The sequence below is a fragment of the Hylobates moloch genome, unplaced genomic scaffold (genome assembly GCF_009828535.3).
Source record: "Hylobates moloch isolate HMO894 unplaced genomic scaffold, HMol_V3 SCAFFOLD_20, whole genome shotgun sequence".
Taxonomy (NCBI): domain Eukaryota; kingdom Metazoa; phylum Chordata; class Mammalia; order Primates; family Hylobatidae; genus Hylobates; species Hylobates moloch.
Genome location: NW_026652295.1, coordinates 39649262 through 39669569, shown reverse-complemented (window position 1 = coordinate 39669569; position 20308 = coordinate 39649262). Strand labels below are relative to the sequence as shown.

Below are 20308 nucleotides of genomic sequence, written 5' to 3'. Positions count from 1 at the left end.
GGGACCTGGTGGGAAGTAATTGAATCGTGGAGGCGAGTTTTCCCTTCCTGTTCTCCTGATAATGATTAAGTCTCATAAGATCTGATGGTTTTATAAAGGCCAGTTACCCTGCACATACTCTCTGCCACGATGTAAGATGTGCCTTTGCCCCTTCTTCACCTTCTGCCATGATTGTGAGGCCTCCCTAGCTATGTGGAACTGTGAGTCCATCAAACCTCTTTTTCTTTATGAATTACCCAGTATCAGGTATTTCTTCATGGCAGTATGAAAAGGGACTAATATAGGCATCAAACAGAAGTCTCTTCATGTATATCTCAGCTCCTGCCACATGACCATCACCTATCTGTGAGAGGCACCACTTTTGCTTTCTTTATTTTTTTAATCCTCATTCCTTATTTCCACTTGCCTTCCCCTCCAAGGCAACCACTCTAATGCATGTGATATGTAACCTTAAATTTGAATATATTCTTGTAAAGCCTGCAGCTTTTTTTTCTGTCACTGTATTTTAACTTACATATAAGAAATTGTGATAGACCTTTTTCACATATTTGTTTTTCTCCTTCCTGGGTACATATACACAGCCCACTTCTTTTCAGTGCTTATTCCACTGTGTACATATCCCACAGTGTATCATTCCGAACCCAGGGTGCATGGGCTGTTTTGCCTTCAGTTCTCCATATTGCAAACAATGCTGTGAGGAATATTGTCCATCATGTTCTCTGGTGGAATCAGGTGACACTTCCTTTAGGACTTATACCCAGGTGGCATTAGCTGGGTTTTACGATCTCAGATGTCTAAGTAATGCTGGGAGCTTGTGTTGCCCGAAACGCGAATCTAGACACTGGAGATTATTTTCTCTGAGCCTGTGTAAAGTACACAGCACAACCTATGGAATGGTATTGCCAATAAACAAAATGAAAGGCGAGAATAAATGTAGCTGAGTGATGCTACATGGGGGCTAGATGTATGATTATCTTTAAAAAAAATTTTTTTTGAGTCTGAGTTTTGCTGTTGTTGTCCAGGCTGGAGTGCAGTAGTGTGATCTTGGCTCCACCTCCCGGGTTCAAGCGATTCTCCTGCCTCAGCCTCTGGAGTACCCGGGATTAAAGGTGCCCGCCACCACGCCCGGCTAACCTTTTGTATTTTTAGTAGAGATGGGGTTTCATCATGTTGGTCAGGCTGGTCTCGAACTCCTGACCTCAGGTGATCCACCTGCCTCAGCCTCCCAAAGTGCAGGGTTTACAGGCATGAGCCACTGTGCCCAGCCGATTATCTCTTTTTTGTGAGAGAGTTTTATGCATGCTTGGGAATTTTCATAATTAAAATGATACCTAAAAATAAACAGTTGTGTGTTGAAGCCACTGCTATCTGGTTTTCAGTCATATGTGGCTGAACCTAATCCTTTCTCGATTTACTGAACTTATGCAACTGCAGCAGACTGGGACATGTTCACTTACAGTATGGAAATATTGAGCTTCACTTAAAGAACATTGGTAGTGGCATAAAAGTGGACTAAACAAAAATAGGTCTTCCTCAATCAGATGCTAAGAGCTAGCATTTAGTTATAAGTTTTAAATATTTTATCTTAACATCCTTGGCCTCAAAATTGTCATAATTCCCTTAACCACAATTTTCAAGTGGGTGGCAAATTTTATGTCATAAATTAACATGTAAAAGACATATCCTTCTTCAAAATTTTGAACATATTTCATTGTTTTCTTACCTTCCCAGTGTTGCTATGGAAATGTCTGATAACAGTCTGATGGTTATTCATCTTTACTGACCTATTTTATCTCTGGAACATTTTTAGAATTTTCTCTTTGAATTTTTATTATAATATGTTTAATATGGGCTATTTAAGTATCCATTCTATTTGGAACTCTCTGAATACATTCAATTTGATGTCTTAGATATTTGTCTAATTCTGAAAAATCCTTGGTACCACTTTTTCATGTATTAATAGTTCTTCTGCTCCATTTACTCTTTTTTCTTCTTCTGGGAACAGAATGACAATAGAATATGTGGGAACTAAAAACGACAATAACCAAAATTAAAAGCTGACTACGTGGGCTCCATAGGACAGTGGAGATGACAGAGGATGTAATTAGTTAACTGGAAGGCATGCTGAGAAAACTTACTCAGTCTGATCAGAGAGAAAACAGACTGAAAATAAATGAACAGAACGTCAGCTGTCTGCGTTCTGTTAACATAAGAGCTAACCTTTGCATCATCAGAGTCCCAGAAAGAAAGGAGAAAAAATGTGAGACTGAAAATGTATTCAAAGAAACGTCTAAAATAATCAAATCTGCCTAAAGACCTAAAGTTACAAATACAAGAATCTGATTTTATCCCAAATATAATAAGCCCAAAGAAATACACACCAAGACACAGCATAGATAGCCTTCTGAGAGGTAAAGACAAAGAAAATATCTGAAAAATGGCCAGAGAGAAATAATTATCTATAAAGGAATACCGATTCTAATTGTAGTGAATTTCTCATCTGAAACAATTGAAGCCAGAAAAATGTGGCACAACACTGTTCAAATGCTATAAAAGACAACACAATGGGATAAATATTTTTCCAAGGGTATACAGATGAGCAAATTGTGCATACTCGAGATGGAGATGCTCAATATCATTAGTCATTAGGTAACTACAATTCAAAACTTAAGTACATTCACTGGATGGCTATAAACAGAAAGCCAATACAAGTATTGGAGAGATTGTAGAGAAATGAGAACACTCATACATTGCTGGAGAGGGTGTAAAATTCGCAGCCACTTTGGAAAACTATTTGGTAGTTCCTGAAAATGTTAAACGTAGAGTTGCCATATGACCCAGTAGTTCTACTATTGGTTATGTACTCAAGAGAAATGAAAACGTACGTCCACACAAAAACTTGTACATGAATAGTCATAGTAACACTGCTTATAATAGTTGAACAGTGGAAACAAATAAAATATTTGTCAACTGATAAATGGTAAACATATATATCCATTCAGTGGAATATTATTCAGCCTTTAAAAGGAATGATGTATTAATACAACATATAGCACAAGTACAGCTACAACATGGACAAGCCTGGAAAACATTATGCTAAATGAAAGAATCCAGTCACAAGGAACACATATTGTTCAATTATGTTTTTATGACATATCCAGAATTGATAAAGACATTTTTGATTGAAGATATTTTTGTCTAGAAAGACAAAAATATTAGTGGTTGCCTGGGACTGTAGGAATGGGGACTGCGGTAAGCTGATAAATGGCCTCTTAAAGGATATCTGTGTCCTAATCCCTAATCCCTGGAACCTGGGATTGTTACCGTTATATGGCAAAAAAAAAAAAAAAAAAAAAAAAAAAAAAGATCTTTGCTGATATGAGTGAGTTAAACATCTTGAGATGGGGAGATTATCCTGGATTACGTAGATGGGAAGTAAATGCAATCACATGTATCCTTATGTAAGACAGCCAGAGTGGGATTTGAAAAGAAGAGAAAGTGATGCGAAGATGGAGCAGAGGGAGATTGAAGGTGCTGGCCTTGAAGATTGGAGTAAAACAGCCCCGAACCAAAGAATGCTGGCAGCTACCTGAAGCTGGAAAGGCAAGGAACAAATTTTTCCCTAGAGTCTCTGGAGAGACTGCAGCCCTGTCGACATCTTCACCTCAATACAGTGTGAACTGACTTCAGACTTCTGCCTTCAGAATGGCGAGATGATAACTTAATACTGTTTTAAGCCAGCAAGTCTGTGGTAAACGGATCCAGGGAGTGCCTGCTAACGGGCATGGGGTTTCTTTGCGGGGGGACATGAAAATGCTGTAAAATTGGTGTTAGTCGTACAACTCAGTGAATATATTGCAAACCACTGAATTGTATGCTTTAGATGGGTCAGTTTTATATTATGTGAATTATAGCTCACAGAATTGTTGAAAAAAGTCATTGTGACCTTGGGTTAAGCAAAGATTTATTAGATATGAAATAAAAATATGATCCATAAAAATTATATATTGGACTTCACCAACATAAGTCAACATAAAGTGCTTCATACTGTACTATTTCCATTCTGGAAAGAGAGAAACAACAGGAAAAATCCCCACCAGATCAGTGTTTGTCTGGGACCGAAGGGATGACTAACAAGGAGCAGGGGAAAGCTTTTGGGGATGATGGCACTCTTCTCTGTCTCCATTATGGCATTAGATACAAGTCTCTAGAACTCCCAGAACTGTTCACTGAAAAGGGTGAATAGTGCTGAATGTAAATTAGGCCTTAATTTTTAAATGGGAAAAATAAATGTAAAGACAAAATACACTGCTGTGTTAAATCAAATGATGGATGTAAAAGTCTAATGTATACAAATTTTTAATGATTTTGACCAATGCTTCCAAATTTCTCTTAAGAAAGGTTGAATCCAGTGCATACTTCCTCGATCAGTGAATGAATGTTTGATTCCTTCTACCCTCATCAGCACAGTGATTCCAAGGGTCACACTTTGTACGATGACTGGCTCAGTGCTGGGCACACTGTATCGGTTTCATAGAATCATGGATTCCAAGCGCATGAAGTCCCCACAAGAGATAAATCCCCTACTCCTGAAGCAACTTACTGTTCTGATGGGGGAAGGGATGAAGGAACATACTGTGTGTGCTGGGGAGGGGAGATGGTCTCTGAACTCAGGGAGCTCAGGAAGTTCTGAGGACTGGGTGAGAAACATTGAAAAAGGAAGGGTGAATAAGGAAAACAAAACACATCTGTGAGCTGAGAGGTCTCAAGTGACAACTGTGTCTCATTCCTATGCTCCTAGTGCCTACCTAGCCCCATGCATAGCAATGAGGTTGTGGGAATGAACAAATGAATGAATGAATGAATGAATGAGTGAGTGAATGAGTTGAGAGACTATAACAGTTTAGGGTCAGCCGAGATAGACTTTTTTGCTTGGAGCTTGAGGGTTAAAGGTCAATTTAAGATTGTGGCCATGCAAGCTTGAGGACTTCTTGCTCTGAGTCCTGTTAAAATTAATGAAAATGGAGACCAGGCCTGAAAAGTCCCTGAGCAAAAAATAAAAAAACAGTTAGGCCTCAAAAGTGACCTCAACTTTGCTTGATTTGCAAATATCAGTGAAACTTAACACGAGCTATTTCTTGTAAATGTGTATATTAAGGAAAAACAGAACTTAAGCTCAACCAATCAGAAGAAACTTATATATAAATAACTTATATAAATAACTAGGGTCTTTCCAACAGGATAGGCCAAACAGGGGAACTATCTAACTATAACTAATTAAATATTTTCTTCACTTTATTGTCCTGTAGGAGTCTTCCCCTTGCATTCCCCCAGTGGAGCTCCTCAGCCTCTTCTGTTTGGAGCTGCCTGATTCATGAATTGTTGTTTGCTCAAACAATCTGTTTAAAATTTTATTGTGCCTCAGTTTACCTTTTGACAGTCCCATCTAAGGAGTAGAAACATGGCACTAGTGAGTAGGGGGAGCATACATAACCACGGGAGTCCAGCTGGGTCCCCACACACTGAAGGAGCAGATGACACAGGTACTGGACATCAAAAATGGATGCTTCTGATTCTAGGCCTTGGGGTAAGTGAAGGGTGTGGTCTTGGGCCAAGTGCTGGGTCATTTCCACTGGAGCTGGTGGCTGTACAGGCGAGATAGCGTTGAGCAGAAGGAAGTGGAGGGGGCTTGCCTGCGTGCTGACGGAGGCTGGAGGCAGGGGGTCTTGAGATGAGGTGGGTGAGGGGAAGTACTGCGGTGGCTATAGGAAGCCTGCACGAGGGACTAGGAGTCTAGAGGGAGCTGATGGTGAGTAGAGACGACAGGAGGAGAGGCAGAGAGAGGGATAGAGACAGGAGACGTATGGATAGAGAAATGGAGAGGCTGGTGGGGTGTGTGTGAGACTGTGTGCATGGGTGTGTGTATGCGTGTGTGTGTGTCTGTGTGTGTGTGAGAAAGTGAATAAAAGACAAAGTGAGACTGTGTGAGCATGAGTGCATGTGCACGCACACCTGTGTGTGAGAGTACAGGAACCCCTCCCTCAACCCAGAATTTATGCCCTGAGTCTTACAATTTGCATTTTTCCCCCTTGACAAAAGTAAGATTTCAAGTGAGCCTGTAAGAGGTTATTTGCAACAGTGAACACAAGTGACTGTTCTGAGCAGCCAGGAGCCTGGGGGAGAGAGAGAGAGAGAGAGAGAGAGGAAGGAACAGAAAGAATCTGCAATGAATGAATGAATGAGCGTTTATAAGAACTTCCCTGTGAATGTGTATATGTAAGAAACTAGGGTCTGAGATGCTCCATCTCAGCCTGAGAGCCTGCACCCCTGGGTCTCTGAGCCCAGAAGATTCCAGGAAAGTCTATACCTGAGGTTCCAGAAGCCTCATCCCAGCCCTCTGACTGTGAGTCCTCCCTGGCCTGGGGCCCCAGACTGGGTGGAGCAGCCACACCTGCCTGAAGTTCCGAGGAAAAGGGCGGAAACAGCTGCCAGCACCGCCCTCATAATAGGCTCAATGAATCCCTGCGGTTGGCTGGGGGCAGTGGGTCCCACACTGCTTCACTTCCCTAAATGGGCAGCTTCACTTTTAGAACCCCAGGTCCTTCCCTGGCAGGCCCAGGTGGCACACCCTGTGTCGGGTGGGCCCTCACCTTGGATCTCCAGGCCTGACACTGCCCAGCTGGATGGAACCATGGCCCCAGCCTTCCTGCTGCTGCTGCTGCTGTGGCCACTGGGTTGCGTCTCAGGTGAGGGGAGAAGGGGCTGCCTTGTGGAGGAGGGAGTGGGTACAGAGGCAGGAGCTCAGGGCCTTTTTCTTACCCTCCTTACCAGCAGTTTTCTTGTTCAGTGTTTTGTGGGTTGGGGAAGGAGGAGATTAGGGCTGACTTAGTAGCTCTTTACCCTAATATCAGGCCCCAGGCGAAGCTAACCCAGGCCTCCCAAGCCAAGATAAAGCTCTGGACCCTCTCTGCATTGGCTCCTTTATCTGCTAGGCTTCCTCAGGCTTTAAAGCAGAGCCCTCAATTTCCTCACACAAATAGCTTTCTGTGCTTGGCCTCTGTCAGGAAGCCCCGTTTAGTTATGACAGCAATCATTGCATCATGTGTGCCTTGAACTGAATTTGAACATTTTTCTTGAAATGCTGATGCCACATCCTGTCCCTGCCTCTGTCCTGAAGGGACCAGTGTGTGAATGCCTTTCCCACCTCACAGATACCAATGCTCCTTGAGGGACCTCACCCATTCCTGCCCCTCTCGCTGCCATGGCAACCAAGTTACCACTTCCTGTTCAGTTCTGGCCATGGTGGGGGTTGGCAAAACTCACCACTGCCTGTGAGAGGGGTGGGAGGTGTAGGCACACATGAAGACAGTGCCCTGGAGACCCATCCCAAGGGCACCCAACTCTGCACCTCCCAGAGGGTAGAGAAGCAGCTTCCCACTGCCAGGGCAGAAAGGGGTCTCTCTTGTGCTAAGAAATCCTGGGCTCATCCATCAAATAATGAAGTTGGATCATTCTGTTTAGTTTGCAAGGGACAGAGGGATGCTTAGAGAGGGTGCTGCCTCACACAGAGCCTCAGCTCTAGTGGCTGCTGGGTGGGACTTGGGACAGATATCCTGGGTGGTGGGACAGATGTCCTGGATTCCGGGCCCTTGACTGTCACAGCTCTGAGTTCCATTGGGGGAACTGGGAGCCCCCAGCATGTGGGAAAAGGAAGCATGAGCTGAGCACGTACTGTGTGCAAAGCACTAACCTGGGGCAGAATTCTCACAGCAACCTGTGAGGGGTGTGGTGCTATTCTCACTTGACTGATAAAGAAACAGAGATATTTCTGTATCAGTCAAGTGTCTGTTTTGATATTTCTGTATCAAACAGGTGAACTGATCACACCGCTAAGTGGTAGAAACAGGGTTTCAAGCCTTGTTTATTTTGACTCCAAAATGTGTGCTCTCTGTTCTGTACTCTGGGGGAGAGTCTTTTTATGTGTGGTTTTGTGGGAGGCTCTGGGGTGAAATTATCAGAAGAGTCAGTGCCCAGCTTAGGGCAGGCAGAGGGGTGGAGGGAGCCCACGGCAGCTTTCTCCCTCTCTCTGTCCCCTGAGTCACCCTGCACACCCCAGTTCTGCTCTCTCTCTACCAGACTGTGGATTATGAAGGCTTGGACCACATCTTACTCCTCAGCATAGAGAGAAAGATATTGCAGGTGGAAAGTGAATAATTGTAGAATCCTGTGGTTCATACTCCACTGGGAGTTTGTTTACATGTACATTTGGACAGGCTTGATCTATGGGTTTTATGTAACTAGAAGATTTTAAAACTAAACGCCAGCTAGAATGAACTAAGGAGACTTATTATTTAAAGAGCACTACAGTGAACCTATTTGTGAAATAAATAACTATTAATCATTTTTTCAAATACTAGATTTTCTTATCTACCTAGTTAGTTGGGCACTGAAATTTCAGAACTTAATGACCTGTGTTTGTGTCTCTGCATCTGTCTCACTGAGGGCATGACCTGGGTTTTTCCCACAAGAATTCCCTGGGAGGCCTGGCGTGGCTCACACCTGTAATCCCAGCACTTTGGGAGGCCGAGGTGGGTGGATCACGAAGTCAGGAGATGGAGACCATCCTGGCTAACATGGTGAAATCCCGTCTCTACTAAAAATACAAAAAATTAGCTGGACGTGGTGGCGGGTGCCTGTAGTCCCAGCTACTCGGGAGGCTGAGGCAAGAGAATCATTTGAACTCAGGAGGCGGAGGTTACAGTGAGCTGAGATCGTGCCACTGCACTCCAGCCTGGGCGACAGAGCGAGACTCTGTCTCAAAAACAAAACAAAATAAAAATGAATTCCCTGGGAATCCCTGAAGACAGAGCTTGTCACTTTCCTATCAGACTAGAAAATACCATGAGGAAAGGGGTTGTGTCTGATGGAGCTCCGAGTGTAAGTGCTGCATCTCCTCCATTAGACTGGGGGCTCACTGAGGGATATACCTGCCTCCTCCATCAGACTGAAAGCTCCCTGAGAGCGGGGGTTGTGTCTCCCCCATAATACTGGAAGCTAGCTGTTTTCAGGGCCCATTTACCTCCCTTCAGATTGGGGCAAGCTCCCTGAGGGTGGGGCTGTATTTCCCCCTCAGTCTGTGGGTTCCGTGACAGCAGGACAATACCCACCCCGCCCTTCACCATGATCTTCAACTTTCATGATGTCTTCTTCCTCTCCTCTTGTCAGACCTTATTCAACAAGTCTTGTCTCCACAGGCCCCTCTGCTGACAGTGTATACACAAAAGTGAGGCTCCTTGAAGGGGGGACTCTGTCTGTGCAGTGCTCCTATAAGGGCTACAAAAACCGCGTGGAGGGCAAGGTTTGGTGCAAAATCAGGAAGAAGAAGTGTGAACCTGGCTTTGCCCGAGTCTGGGTGAAAGGGCCCCGCTACTTGCTGCAGGACGATGCCCAGGCCAAGGTGGTCAACATCACCATGGTGGCCCTCAAGCTCCAGGACTCAGGCCGATACTGGTGCATGCGCAACACCTCTGGGATCCTGTACCCCTTGATGGGCATCCAGCTGGATGTGTCTCCAGGTGAGCGGGCTGCAGGGCCACTGGGACGGGTGGAGGGAGTCCTCCCTGCCTCACACTCCACTAACATCAGAGATAATAAGGATAATAATCCATCAATGGTCATGTTGCACTGTAGTGTTTTCAAAGTGCCTTTATGGCACTATTCATGGCACTGTTGTCACCATTTTACAGATGAAGATAATGAGACCTGAAAACCCAGTGTGACTCTGAGCTTGTCCGGGGTCCCAGAGCTAGCAGGTGGCTGAGATAAGGTTCAAACTTGGCACTGTCTGTGCTGTGTTTTATTCACTCATTGCTTCAACATAATTCTTGAGCCCCTATTATGTGGCAGGCACTGTTCTAGGCTCTGAGGAGACAGTAGTGAGCAAAAACACTCACAATCCTGCCCTATGGGAGATGACAGGTACACTTATTATCCAGACAAATAATTGCAGAAAACAAGAGGTGTTCATAAGAAACTAGGAAGTGTTTCAAATAATTACAAATAACTAGAGGTGTTCATGAACTAGTAAGTGACTCAGTGGTGGGGGAGCTACTGAATTACTAGGGGTCAGAGAACACCTCCCTGAGCAGACAACACCAAGCAGAGCCCTGAAAGGTGAGCATTCTCCAGCCCTGTTGAAATCTGGGTGTTTTGAAGGGCACTTTGTTGCAAGAGCTGAATGTGCAAAGGTCCTGAGGTCAGAAGGAGCTTGGCTTGTATAAGGCTTATTTAGTCGCTCCATGTGGAGTGTGAGGCAATGAATGAGGAGGTTGGAGAGTCAAGCAGCCCTGAAGACCATAAGTTGGAATTTGGGTATAAGAGGAAGCTACTAGAGAGCTCAGAGAGCTGTGTCATGACTTGTTTTTAAGAATGTAGTGGCCACTCGATTCCTCAGGGATCTAGAACTAGAAATACCATTTGACCCAGCCATCCCATTACTATAAACATCTCTATAAAACAAAACACGATGTTTATTCCACTATTCACAAACAAAATTGGAACAACCAATGTCCAAAAGATAGACTGATTAAAAAAATGTGGACATAAACACCATGGAAACTATCACCATAAAAAGATGATTCTGTCCTTGGAGATAGATGAAATGGAAAAATCATTATAAATATCCAAGGACAAAAAACAAAACATGTTCTCACTCACAGGTGGGAATTGAAAAGAGAATCATGGACACAGGAAGGGAAATCACACTCTGGGGACTGTTGTGGGGTGGGGGAGGGAGGACATGGTAAATGACGAGTTAATGGGTACAGGAAATCAACATGGCACATGGATACATATGTAACAAACCTGCACATTGTGCACATGTACCCTAAAACCTAAATTATAATTAAAAAAAAAAAGAAAAAAGAAAAGAATGTAGTGGCTACTTGTTGAGGATGGATTGTGAATGGTATGAATACAGGCAGAGAGGCCATTGTGGGCATCTGGCTGGAAATAACAGTGGCCTGGAGTACAAGGTAGGCACTAGTGGCAGAGAGACGTGAATGGGCTCAAATCTCTGTTTTTCAGACTTTCTGTTCAGCTGGTATGTTTTGAAGGTAGGACAGGATTTGCTCAGCTGAGAGGTGAGCCAAAAGGGTGAATCATGGATGATCCAAGGTTTTCTGTTTGATCAGCAGGTGGATGATGGTACCATTGACAGCGTAGGGTAAATCTGAAAAAGGAGCTAATTTGGAGGAGAAAAATCGAGAGCTCTCTTTTGTCATGTTAAATTTAAGATACCTCCTAGAATCCCAAGTGGGGAAATGCAGCCAGCAGTGATTTATCTGCCTGGAGCTCGGGTGAGAGGTCAGAGCTGGGGTACGTATTTGAAAGTATCTCTATAAAGATAGTGTTTAAAGTCCACGGAATTAGAGAAATCTATAGACACAGAAAGTAGATTAGCGGTTGCTTAGGGCTGGGGGAAGGAAAAGGGGATACAGAGTCATAGATAAACAGTAAGGGGTTTCTTTTGGAGATGATGAAGATATTCTGAAACTCACTGTGATGATGGTTGCATAACTTTGTAAGCATAATAAAGAACCACTGAGCTTTATACTATAAATGGGATGTGAGTTATATTTCAATAAAGTTGTTAAAAATATCAAGATCTAAAAGCTCTCCCTTGAGTATAGGCAAAAAAGAGTGGACACCAAGCCGTGGGGTCCTTCCACATTTATTAGATAGAAAAGGGAAAGGAGTCAGCTAAACAGCCCAAAAAAGGCAGCCAGTTATAATGCAATTTACTATCCACCCTTTGCCGTTGGCCTAATCCAATTGCATCTCCATCTTCCATGGGGTCTGAACTAGGGAAAATGCTGTCGCTAAAATGTGGAGCCAAATCTCATTCCTCCCCTCTCCAGTTCTGAGTGAGACCCACGGAAGTTGAAACTGGTTCATTGAAGTCTTAATATGTAGGGATAGAAACATTAAACATTACATGCTTTTATTTTTTCTCATCATTTCCTCTAATCATGTTATGTCAAATCTCACTTTCCACCTCTTAAGGACAATTTGTGAAGATTTCAACTTTGCAGACCTTTTTTGTTATTAGGAAATAAAAAAATCCTTATTCCAATTACAAACTCTAGTCATCTAGCAGCATAGGATATTCCACTGCCCCCTGAAGACCACGTTGTATGGTCCAAGGCATCTAAAGTGGAGAAGGAAGGTTGCTGGCTGCCCAGCTCCCCATCCTGCATCTTGGGCTATGAAGAAGGCGGGATTCCTCTTGGTTACCTCTTCTTGGCCCTCTTAGTGTGTTGATGCAGGAATGAGGGAGGGGGAGATGGTTATGTGGCTTAACTGAGTGTTGTAGGAATGCTCTCTCTGTTGGATGTCATTGCTTGTCTGCCAGCCCTTTGAGATCCTCTCTGAGTGTCCACATACTCTCCCAAGGCACTGATGTGTGAGTTCTCTGAAGAGGTCTTTCCGGGTGTCCCCACTGCTGAGTATGATGATGTGGGAGCTCTGACTCCAGGTGAGCGTCTTGCTCTATCCCCATCCTCACCAATGCTGCTTGTTCTGGGTCCCCTTCCCCAGAAAAATGGCTCAAGCTCAGCCACCTTCCATGATGACAATTTGGCCCTTAGGAAATTGCCCTTTCCATGCACAGTAGTGGGATGCAGCAGCCTCTGTCTCCAATTTTCTCATTCCATGCTGAGATAAAACCAACACTCACTGCTAGGTTGATGCCTCACAGCTCCTCCACCTCCCTCCTCATCCACTCTCCAAAACCCAGGCTTCTTCTAGAAAATGGGATGGAAAATGGCTGGGTTGATGGGTGAGTGTAGCAGGATCAGTTTGATATCTCTTAGTGAGCCCCCAAGGAAAGTGTCTGACCCCAACTGACTGCAGCTTTCTTTGGAATTTGAGGCCCTTGATGCCTCCTTGTCCTCATCTCTGGACCCTACTTGTCAATTGTGGAAAGTCCCTGTTCGACATTATTTTATGGAAATCTTTTTGGCCCGTAGGAATGAAGAGGGCCTGGAAAGTGAAAAGAGAGAGATGGGGATGGAGAGGGAACAGGTGGCCTGACATGGGAGGGAAAAAGAAATTGTGGTAGTCTCTCCCTTCTTCAGTATGCCTACTTCCTTCCTCCTGATATCACTTTCTGAACAAATACACATCTGATCACTCAGCAACCAGAATCCTAGGCCAAGGTCAAGAAGAAGAGAAGAGGACAGGCCCCCATCCAGGCTTCCGGGCAACTGTGTGGGCTGCCAGGATCTGCTCCCAGCACGGAGGCCCCCAAGTCAGTCTAACGTTCCTCCCTCTCTGTCCTTCAGCTCCCAAAACTGAGAGGAACACTCCTTTCACACATCTGGCCAACATCCTCAAGAGTGGAACTGTCACAACTGGCCAAGCCCCTACCTCAGGCCCTGATGCCCCTTTTACCACTGGCGTGATGGTGTTCACCCCGGAACTCATCACCTTGCCTAGACGCTTGGCCTCCACCAGACCTGCCTCCAAGACAGGCTACAGCTTCACTGCTACCAGCACCACCAGCCAGGGACCCAGGAGGACCACAGGGTCCCAGACAGTGACCGCGTCTCCCAGCAATGCCAGGGACTCCTCTGCTGGCCCAGAATCCATCTCCACTAAGTCTGGGCACCTGAGCACCAGATCGCCCACCACACGGCTCTGCCTCACCAGCAGATCTCTCCTCAACAGACTACCCTCCATACCCTCCATCAGGTACCTGTGGGGCCTGGGGTTGAGTGGCACCAGCACTTAGTGCCCAAACAGATCTGGAGGCGCAAGTCTCATATCTGACCTTCCCCTTTTGCTCCCCAGGAATCAGTGTTGCCTGCTTCTGAATGGGAGGTGGGGGACTGGAAGTGACATAAAGGATGGCAATGGAGAGGAGGGGCAGGAGAGAGGAGGGGCGGAGAAAGGAGGGTCAGTGGGGAGGAGGGGCGGAGAAAGGAGGGTCAGTGGGGAGGTGGGGCAGGGGAAAGGAGGAGGGACAGGGAAAGAAGGGTCAGGGGAGGAGGGGCAGGTGAAAGGAAGGTCAGTGGGGAGGAGGGGCAGGGGAAAGAAGGGTGGGGACAGGAGGGGCAGGGGAAAGGAGGGTCAGGGGAGGAGGATCAGGGAGGAGGAAGGTCAGGGGAAAGGAGGATCAGGGAGGAGGAGGGTCAGTGGGGAGCAGAGTTGGGGGGAGGAAGGTGGGGGAAGTGTCAGCAGAGAGGAGGGTCGGGATAAAGGTGGAGGGAGATGAGGGTTGCAGGGATGAGGGCAGGGGACTATGAGTCGGGGCATTAGGGTCAGGGGGATGAGGATGGGGGGAAATGAAGGTTGTGGGGGAGGAGAGTCAGAGAAGAAGGTCAGTGGGAGGAGTATCAGGGGAGAGGGGGACTGCGGAGATGAGGGTGGGGGCGATGAGAGTTGGTAGAATTAGGGCCAGTGGGGATGAGAGTCAGAGATGAGCATGTCAGGGGATGGGTGGCCTGAAGAGTCTGTGGATGGAGAGGAGAGGGTGAGGATGGGGCAAGGATGTGCCTCATGGAGTAGGAAGTGGAAAATGGGGGATGCTTTAATTTGGGTTCCTCTAGAGAAGCTGACTGAGTGAGGGATTTGCATCTTATATGGAACATTGGAAAAAAGTTGGGGGAGTGGGACAGGGCAGGGAAGGCCTCTAATAAAGAGAACTTAACCAAGCAGCTACTGTGCACAACAAGAGCCTAATCCCAACGGGGAGAGTCAGATCTAGCATCAAACATACATCTGAAGGGCAAAGGAGCCCGCATAGTTACACACCAACTCCAATTGGTTATCGGTAGAGGGCTGCCTGCTGTGTGTGGCATAGAGGGCTCTAGTGACAAGAGAAAGGCCTCAGCTTCCCACCCACAGAAAAGGAGGTACTGATGATGTGTGTACCTGGAAATGATACAGGCAAGGGGATACAGGCAGCATCTGCTACAGAGGATAGAGTGGGGAAGAGGCATCCTCAGGCCCCTTGAGGAGAGCAAGCATCTTGATCTGTTTAGCCACAGATGGGAGTCTCCTGGAATCCTCATTCTCACTGATGAACAGATTTGGAGGCATAATAGAGGAGAGGTACCAAAGTAGAGAGATGTTCCCCTCTACCTGGGGACGTCCTCCTCTTAACTCCTGATGTCACTCTTGCTTCTGTGGCCAGGTCTGTAAGGAAGAGGGTGGCCATCTACCCCGGGAAGGGCGTGCTCTCAGGGTTTCTGCTGCTGGTCCCATCCCAACATGGGTTAGGATGGGGGACCTTGGTGCTCACCCGCTTCCGCCCTGTCCCTTCCTCTCAGGCACCAGGATGTTTACTCCACTGTGCTTGTGGTGGTGCTGATCTTCCTCCTGGTGCTGATGCTGATCATGGTCTATGGGTTTTGGAAGAAGAGGCACATGGCAAGTGAGTAGAGCCCACCTCCCAGCCTCCCGAGGGCAGAGCTCTGGGTAACTGCGCTAAGGGTTATGACCTCGAGTCCCCACGTGGTGTGGCCCTTGGCCTGTGTCCAGTCAAAAGGACTGTGAGGCTTCCACCTGGGGAGGAGGGGGGCCAGGCGGAGACCACCCAGCACAACCCTAAGGGGATGACCTGGAAGGAACCAGAGGCAGAGCCAGAAAGGGGCTGGGGCTGGTGGAGGAGCATCAGGGCACCGTGGGCAGGGCAGGACACTTCCCCAGCTCTCCCTGTTTCTTGCAGGCTACAGCATGTGCAGCAATCCTTCTAGACGTGACCCACCTGGAAGACCAGAGCCCTATGTGGAAGTCTGCTTGATCTGAGGCCACTTAAGCATGGGGTGGGGAGCTTCTCCCAGGGTGGCCCCAGGGGGTTAGAGGAGGGGTGAAGATTGGGGCCAGTCTCGATCGTATGAAGCTGGAGGACTTGTGCAGTGCTGGACTCACCCAGGACTTCCCAAAACCGGAGGCTGCCATCCTGAGCAGCCCCACAGCCCAGTGTTCTCCTGGGGGGTAGGAACCTGGGGCGGGGGGGCGCCCAGAGCAAAGGGCATCAGGCAGAAAGTCCCGAGGAAATGTGACCAGTGGTTTCTGCACAGAGCTGCAGACCTCAGGGCTCTTGGTGGAGGCAGGGGAACCCTGAGAGTGCTGTTTACAGAGAACCTCAGCTCCCATCTGCCTCAGAAACCCTATCAGGCTGAGCTGCCCTCCCCACCAGGCCACTGTGTCCTCTGCTTCCCTCCGCTCTGCTTCAGCTTCCCCTAAGTTTAGGGAAGAAAGAGTTGGGCTCACGAGTGCCAGAGGCGGTGATGTCCCATCCTGGAGGAGAGCAAACAGTGACTAAGAGCTGGGGACCCACAGAGGGGGGTTGGCAGCTTCCCTTGTCGGGCCAGGTGTCCTTTGCTGGGCCTCTGGATGGCCCTGCCCTGACTGGGGCTGCTCCTCCCTCCTGTCCTGGGACCCCGCAGAGCCCACGCTCTCACTGCCGCCACCTGCTGGCCTCTGCCTCCTTAGAAAGCTGTGACCAGGCAGCTAAGAGCCTCCGGGCTGCAGGGTCAGCCTCTCCCAAGACTGAAGTGCAGAGGCTGGACTTGGGGCTCTCTCCCGCAGCTTCTACACCTGGGCTCCAAGTCTGAGTTCCCTCAGGGGACCCAGCGGCCTCCAGCAAGTCCATACCCTGGGGTGGCTGAGACCTTGGCTCTGTATGGAGGGTGCTCACCCCACAGACACTGGTGGGGAGACCATGGCTCAGAGGAAGGGTGGAGCAAGCCTACTCCTACCCCTCAGGATAGAGAGAGAAGACACACTTGGGACACAGTGAAGACAGCAACTTGGAACTGACCACGGCCTGGAGGACTGGCCCAGGCAGGGGGACAGGGAAAATGGAGCCTAAGTAGCCTCTGGCCGGGGACCCAATGGCCCGAGGAATCTGCCTCTCACCCACTGACTCAGGGCTCAGACTCAGCCTGTATTGTCCAGAGCACTGCCTTGGCGTCCAGCAATGACAGCTGGAGAACGCAGCCTGGGTTCCCCTACACACACACACACACACACACACACACACACACACACACACACACGGGTGTCTACTGATCTGGAGTGACTGCAATAGCAACTGGGGACAAACGTGACAACTGTGCATTCAACCCTGGGTCAGGGACATTCCAATGGCCAGGAGAGTGACACAGCCAGGACCTTGGTGGACAGCCTGAGGGGCCACTTCAGGATGGATGTGGGGAGAGTGGAAGAGGCAGGGAGTAATCCTGGGGGACAGCAGGGAGGAGGCACTTCTTCCCTATGTCCAGGAGAGGGCAATAGAGGGAAGACTGAGGCTGAAGAACCAACGGCTCTGGTCCCAGGACAGACACACACACACACACACACACACACACACACACACACACACACACACCCATCTCTGTCTAGCAAGCAATCTCGTAAGATAGCTGTTCTCCCTATCATGACGGTGTAGCCACCATCCTGTTGTGTACTAGGAGAGAGCTTAACCCACCTGGGGGAAAATAGCTCCCCAAGAGCTGGCACCAGCACCACTGATGGCCCTGCTTCCTCTAAGAGTGAGATGCCCAGGAGGAGGAGCCCTAGGGAAAAAGTCAGGGACAGGGACCAGGATACCACTCTGTGACCCTCAGCAAGTCACTAACCCTTGGCCTCATTTTTCCTGTCTTGTGAAAGAGGACAATAATTCCTACTTCTCAAGATTGTTTTGAGAACATTAGCATTGTACAATGATGCAAATGCCTCGTTACCATTGTTCCTTAAGTTGTTTTCCAGCTCTAATGTTGTTTCCAACATTACATTTAAGACCTTAGGATTCTATTTCTTGGTTTTGTCATATCTCTTCCCAAGTGTCATCACTATATGGATGTTGAGGGCCCCCTGATGACAGTCCCTTTGGTAAGGTCCTCTTTTTTTGAGGAGGGGAGGGTACAGGGTGGACTCATCTCAGTGTGAACTTGGCAAGTCACTGTCCCTCTCTGATCCTGTTTCCTCATCTGGAAAAGGAGTGAGAGAGGAGAAAGGAAGAAACTAGTCAGGAAGGCAGTTAGGGTGGGTTCTTGGTTGAATTCTTTTAAACAAAAGAACAGCCTGAAAAATCAAGCTGCAGGCACAGGTATGGGAACTTGCACAGGGGGGCTTGCCTAAGACATGCCCACAGCCTTATAGATAAGACAGACTACACAGGTGACTTGCCCAAAAATGCCTGCAATGGAAAATTTCATCCCCTGACATGTGCAGTAAGGGGAACAAAGCAATATGGAGTAACTCAAGCCAAGGGCCCACATGTGCATTAGAAGGACAGGGGGGAGCTACCAGAAATTCGTGCCTTATGCAGATGAGTCGCCCAGTCCTCATAGGTTTCTTACAAAAGCCTTTACATTCAACTGTAAAAATGGCAACCCTCTTTCAGGCCCCCTCTCCACAGCAGAGAGCTTTCTTCTCTCACTCATTAAACTTTCACTCCAACCTCATCCTTGGTGTCCACGTTCCTTAATTTTCATGGTTGTGAGACAAAGAACTCCAGTGATACCTCAAACAACGAGAGACTGCTACATTGTGGTACATTGGTGAGACTGTAACAGGAAGGTAGAGAGGAGCTCTGAAGCCTCTTCTCACTTCCTTGGGTATGTGTGTCAGAGGTGTTTAAACCAGAGTGACTCCATCTTGTATAGAGGCTGAGTAAAATAAGGCTGAGACCTACTGGGTTGCCTTCCCAGATATTAGGCATTCTAAGTCACAGGGTTTGAGTCTGAGGGCTGTGATAAGATCATGGAGGAGATTTCTGGACACTTGCCCCCCTGTTCCCCAGGGTCTACTAGGACAGAGTCCAGGTAGATAGGGTCTGGGGCCCAGTGCCTCTGAGTAACCCAATCCTCGCCTCCCTCCTTTCTGACCAAGGGCTATGAAATCCTGACAGATTGTGCAAGTATTTTATTGGTGCCTATGTCCTTGAGAGACCCCTCCCTTAACTGTCCTCTCAGGACCTCTAAGCCAGGCTGAGGAGTTCTGCCCTCCCCCTAACCCCTAAGCCAGATTCCTCTTCTCTTCCCTGTCCTCCTGATTCAAAATCCCTTCCCACTCATGAGATTCTTCTGACCCCGCCAGAAGGAATGCCACGATGTGGGTAGTGCCTACTGCTCAGGAGTCTCCCTGGCCCTAGCCCTTTCCCTGTCTTTGCCAGGCAGGGTGTGGCGAGGGACCTTCCTTCCCTATGGCCATCCGCACAGCTCCATCAAAACTGATTTGGGCACCCCTGCCTTGCACAGAATCATTATCCAGTCTGCTAGCTGCATCTCAGTCAAACAGAGTGGGCTGGGGGCTGCCTCCTGCTTGGCCCACATATTTTCCAAAGGGTCCTTCTGGAGACAGACGTCTCTTTTTTATTGTGTGTCCCCAAGAAGTGACTTTGAACTCTGCGAACTTCAGGCCAAGTGACCAGAAGTAGTATCCTGCTACATCATGGGGAAGATTGCTTGGAGTTGCAGATTCATGACTTCCCAATGATGACCTTAAAGGTCCTTGATTCTAGCTTCCAATGGGATGCCAAAACCCTGTCTACAAACTTCAATAAGGAGTCATGAAGTCTCTGCCTCCATCTGTCAAAGGGCAGGAAGCTCACCGTCTCCTCCTTAGGCAGCTGGCTTGTGAATGCTTTTGTCAAATAGGACTTGGCTTGTCCCCAGTCACAGTGAGACATCAGCCTTGTCCACAGGATGAGACTGAGGTCAGGCTACATCATGGCCAGAAAGAGAGGGGGATGGAGAGAAGAAGGGTGGGAGGTTGAGGGGCTGTGAGGATGAGGTCTTCCTCTGGGAGGAAGGTAGGTAAGCCCCTATTACTTATGACTGTGACATCTCTGCTGCCATCATCCACCTTCTAGGGTCCCAGTGTCAAGGATGTGGTTCTGTCCTCAGCCTGTGGCTCCATGGGGACACAAACCTGTAGGGCCAGACACTCAGGCTAAGGGAGATGGGGAACAAGGAGGGAGTGGGGTGTTCTGGGTGTCACCCTGACTCTTGAGGTTCCAATCCTGCCCTGCCTGGCTTAGTCTCCTCCTGCAAGCTGGATCTGACTGCTGAAGGCTAGGCAATTGCTGCACCATGCTTTTCCACCTGACCTAGCCCTGTTTTGAGAAGGTCACTGGTGTTGAACTGTGGCGTCATTTGACTTCTGGTCCTTCATAGTTATAGGCTCTTGACACTGCGTCCGTGTTTAGTGTATATTTTAGACTACATACCACTGGGAGAGCCCATCTCCACCAGATGATCCCTGACTTGGCTTTCCTGTCTGCATTGGTCTGGCT

At 47.8% G+C, this 20308-nt stretch overlaps 1 protein-coding gene across 1 annotated transcript; it reads left to right on the top strand.

The window, feature by feature from the left end:
* The first annotated feature begins 6549 nt into the window (after positions 1-6549).
* Positions 6550-18476, top strand: TREML2 (triggering receptor expressed on myeloid cells like 2). Its single transcript, XM_032140888.2, has 5 exons — positions 6550-6746; positions 9255-9575; positions 13344-13752; positions 15333-15436; positions 15731-18476. The coding sequence occupies exons 1-5, from the start codon at positions 6692-6694 to the stop codon at positions 15808-15810; spliced, it is 969 nt and encodes a 322-aa protein (XP_031996779.2). The 5' UTR covers positions 6550-6691; the 3' UTR covers positions 15811-18476.
* Positions 18477-20308: the final 1832 nt, after the last annotated feature.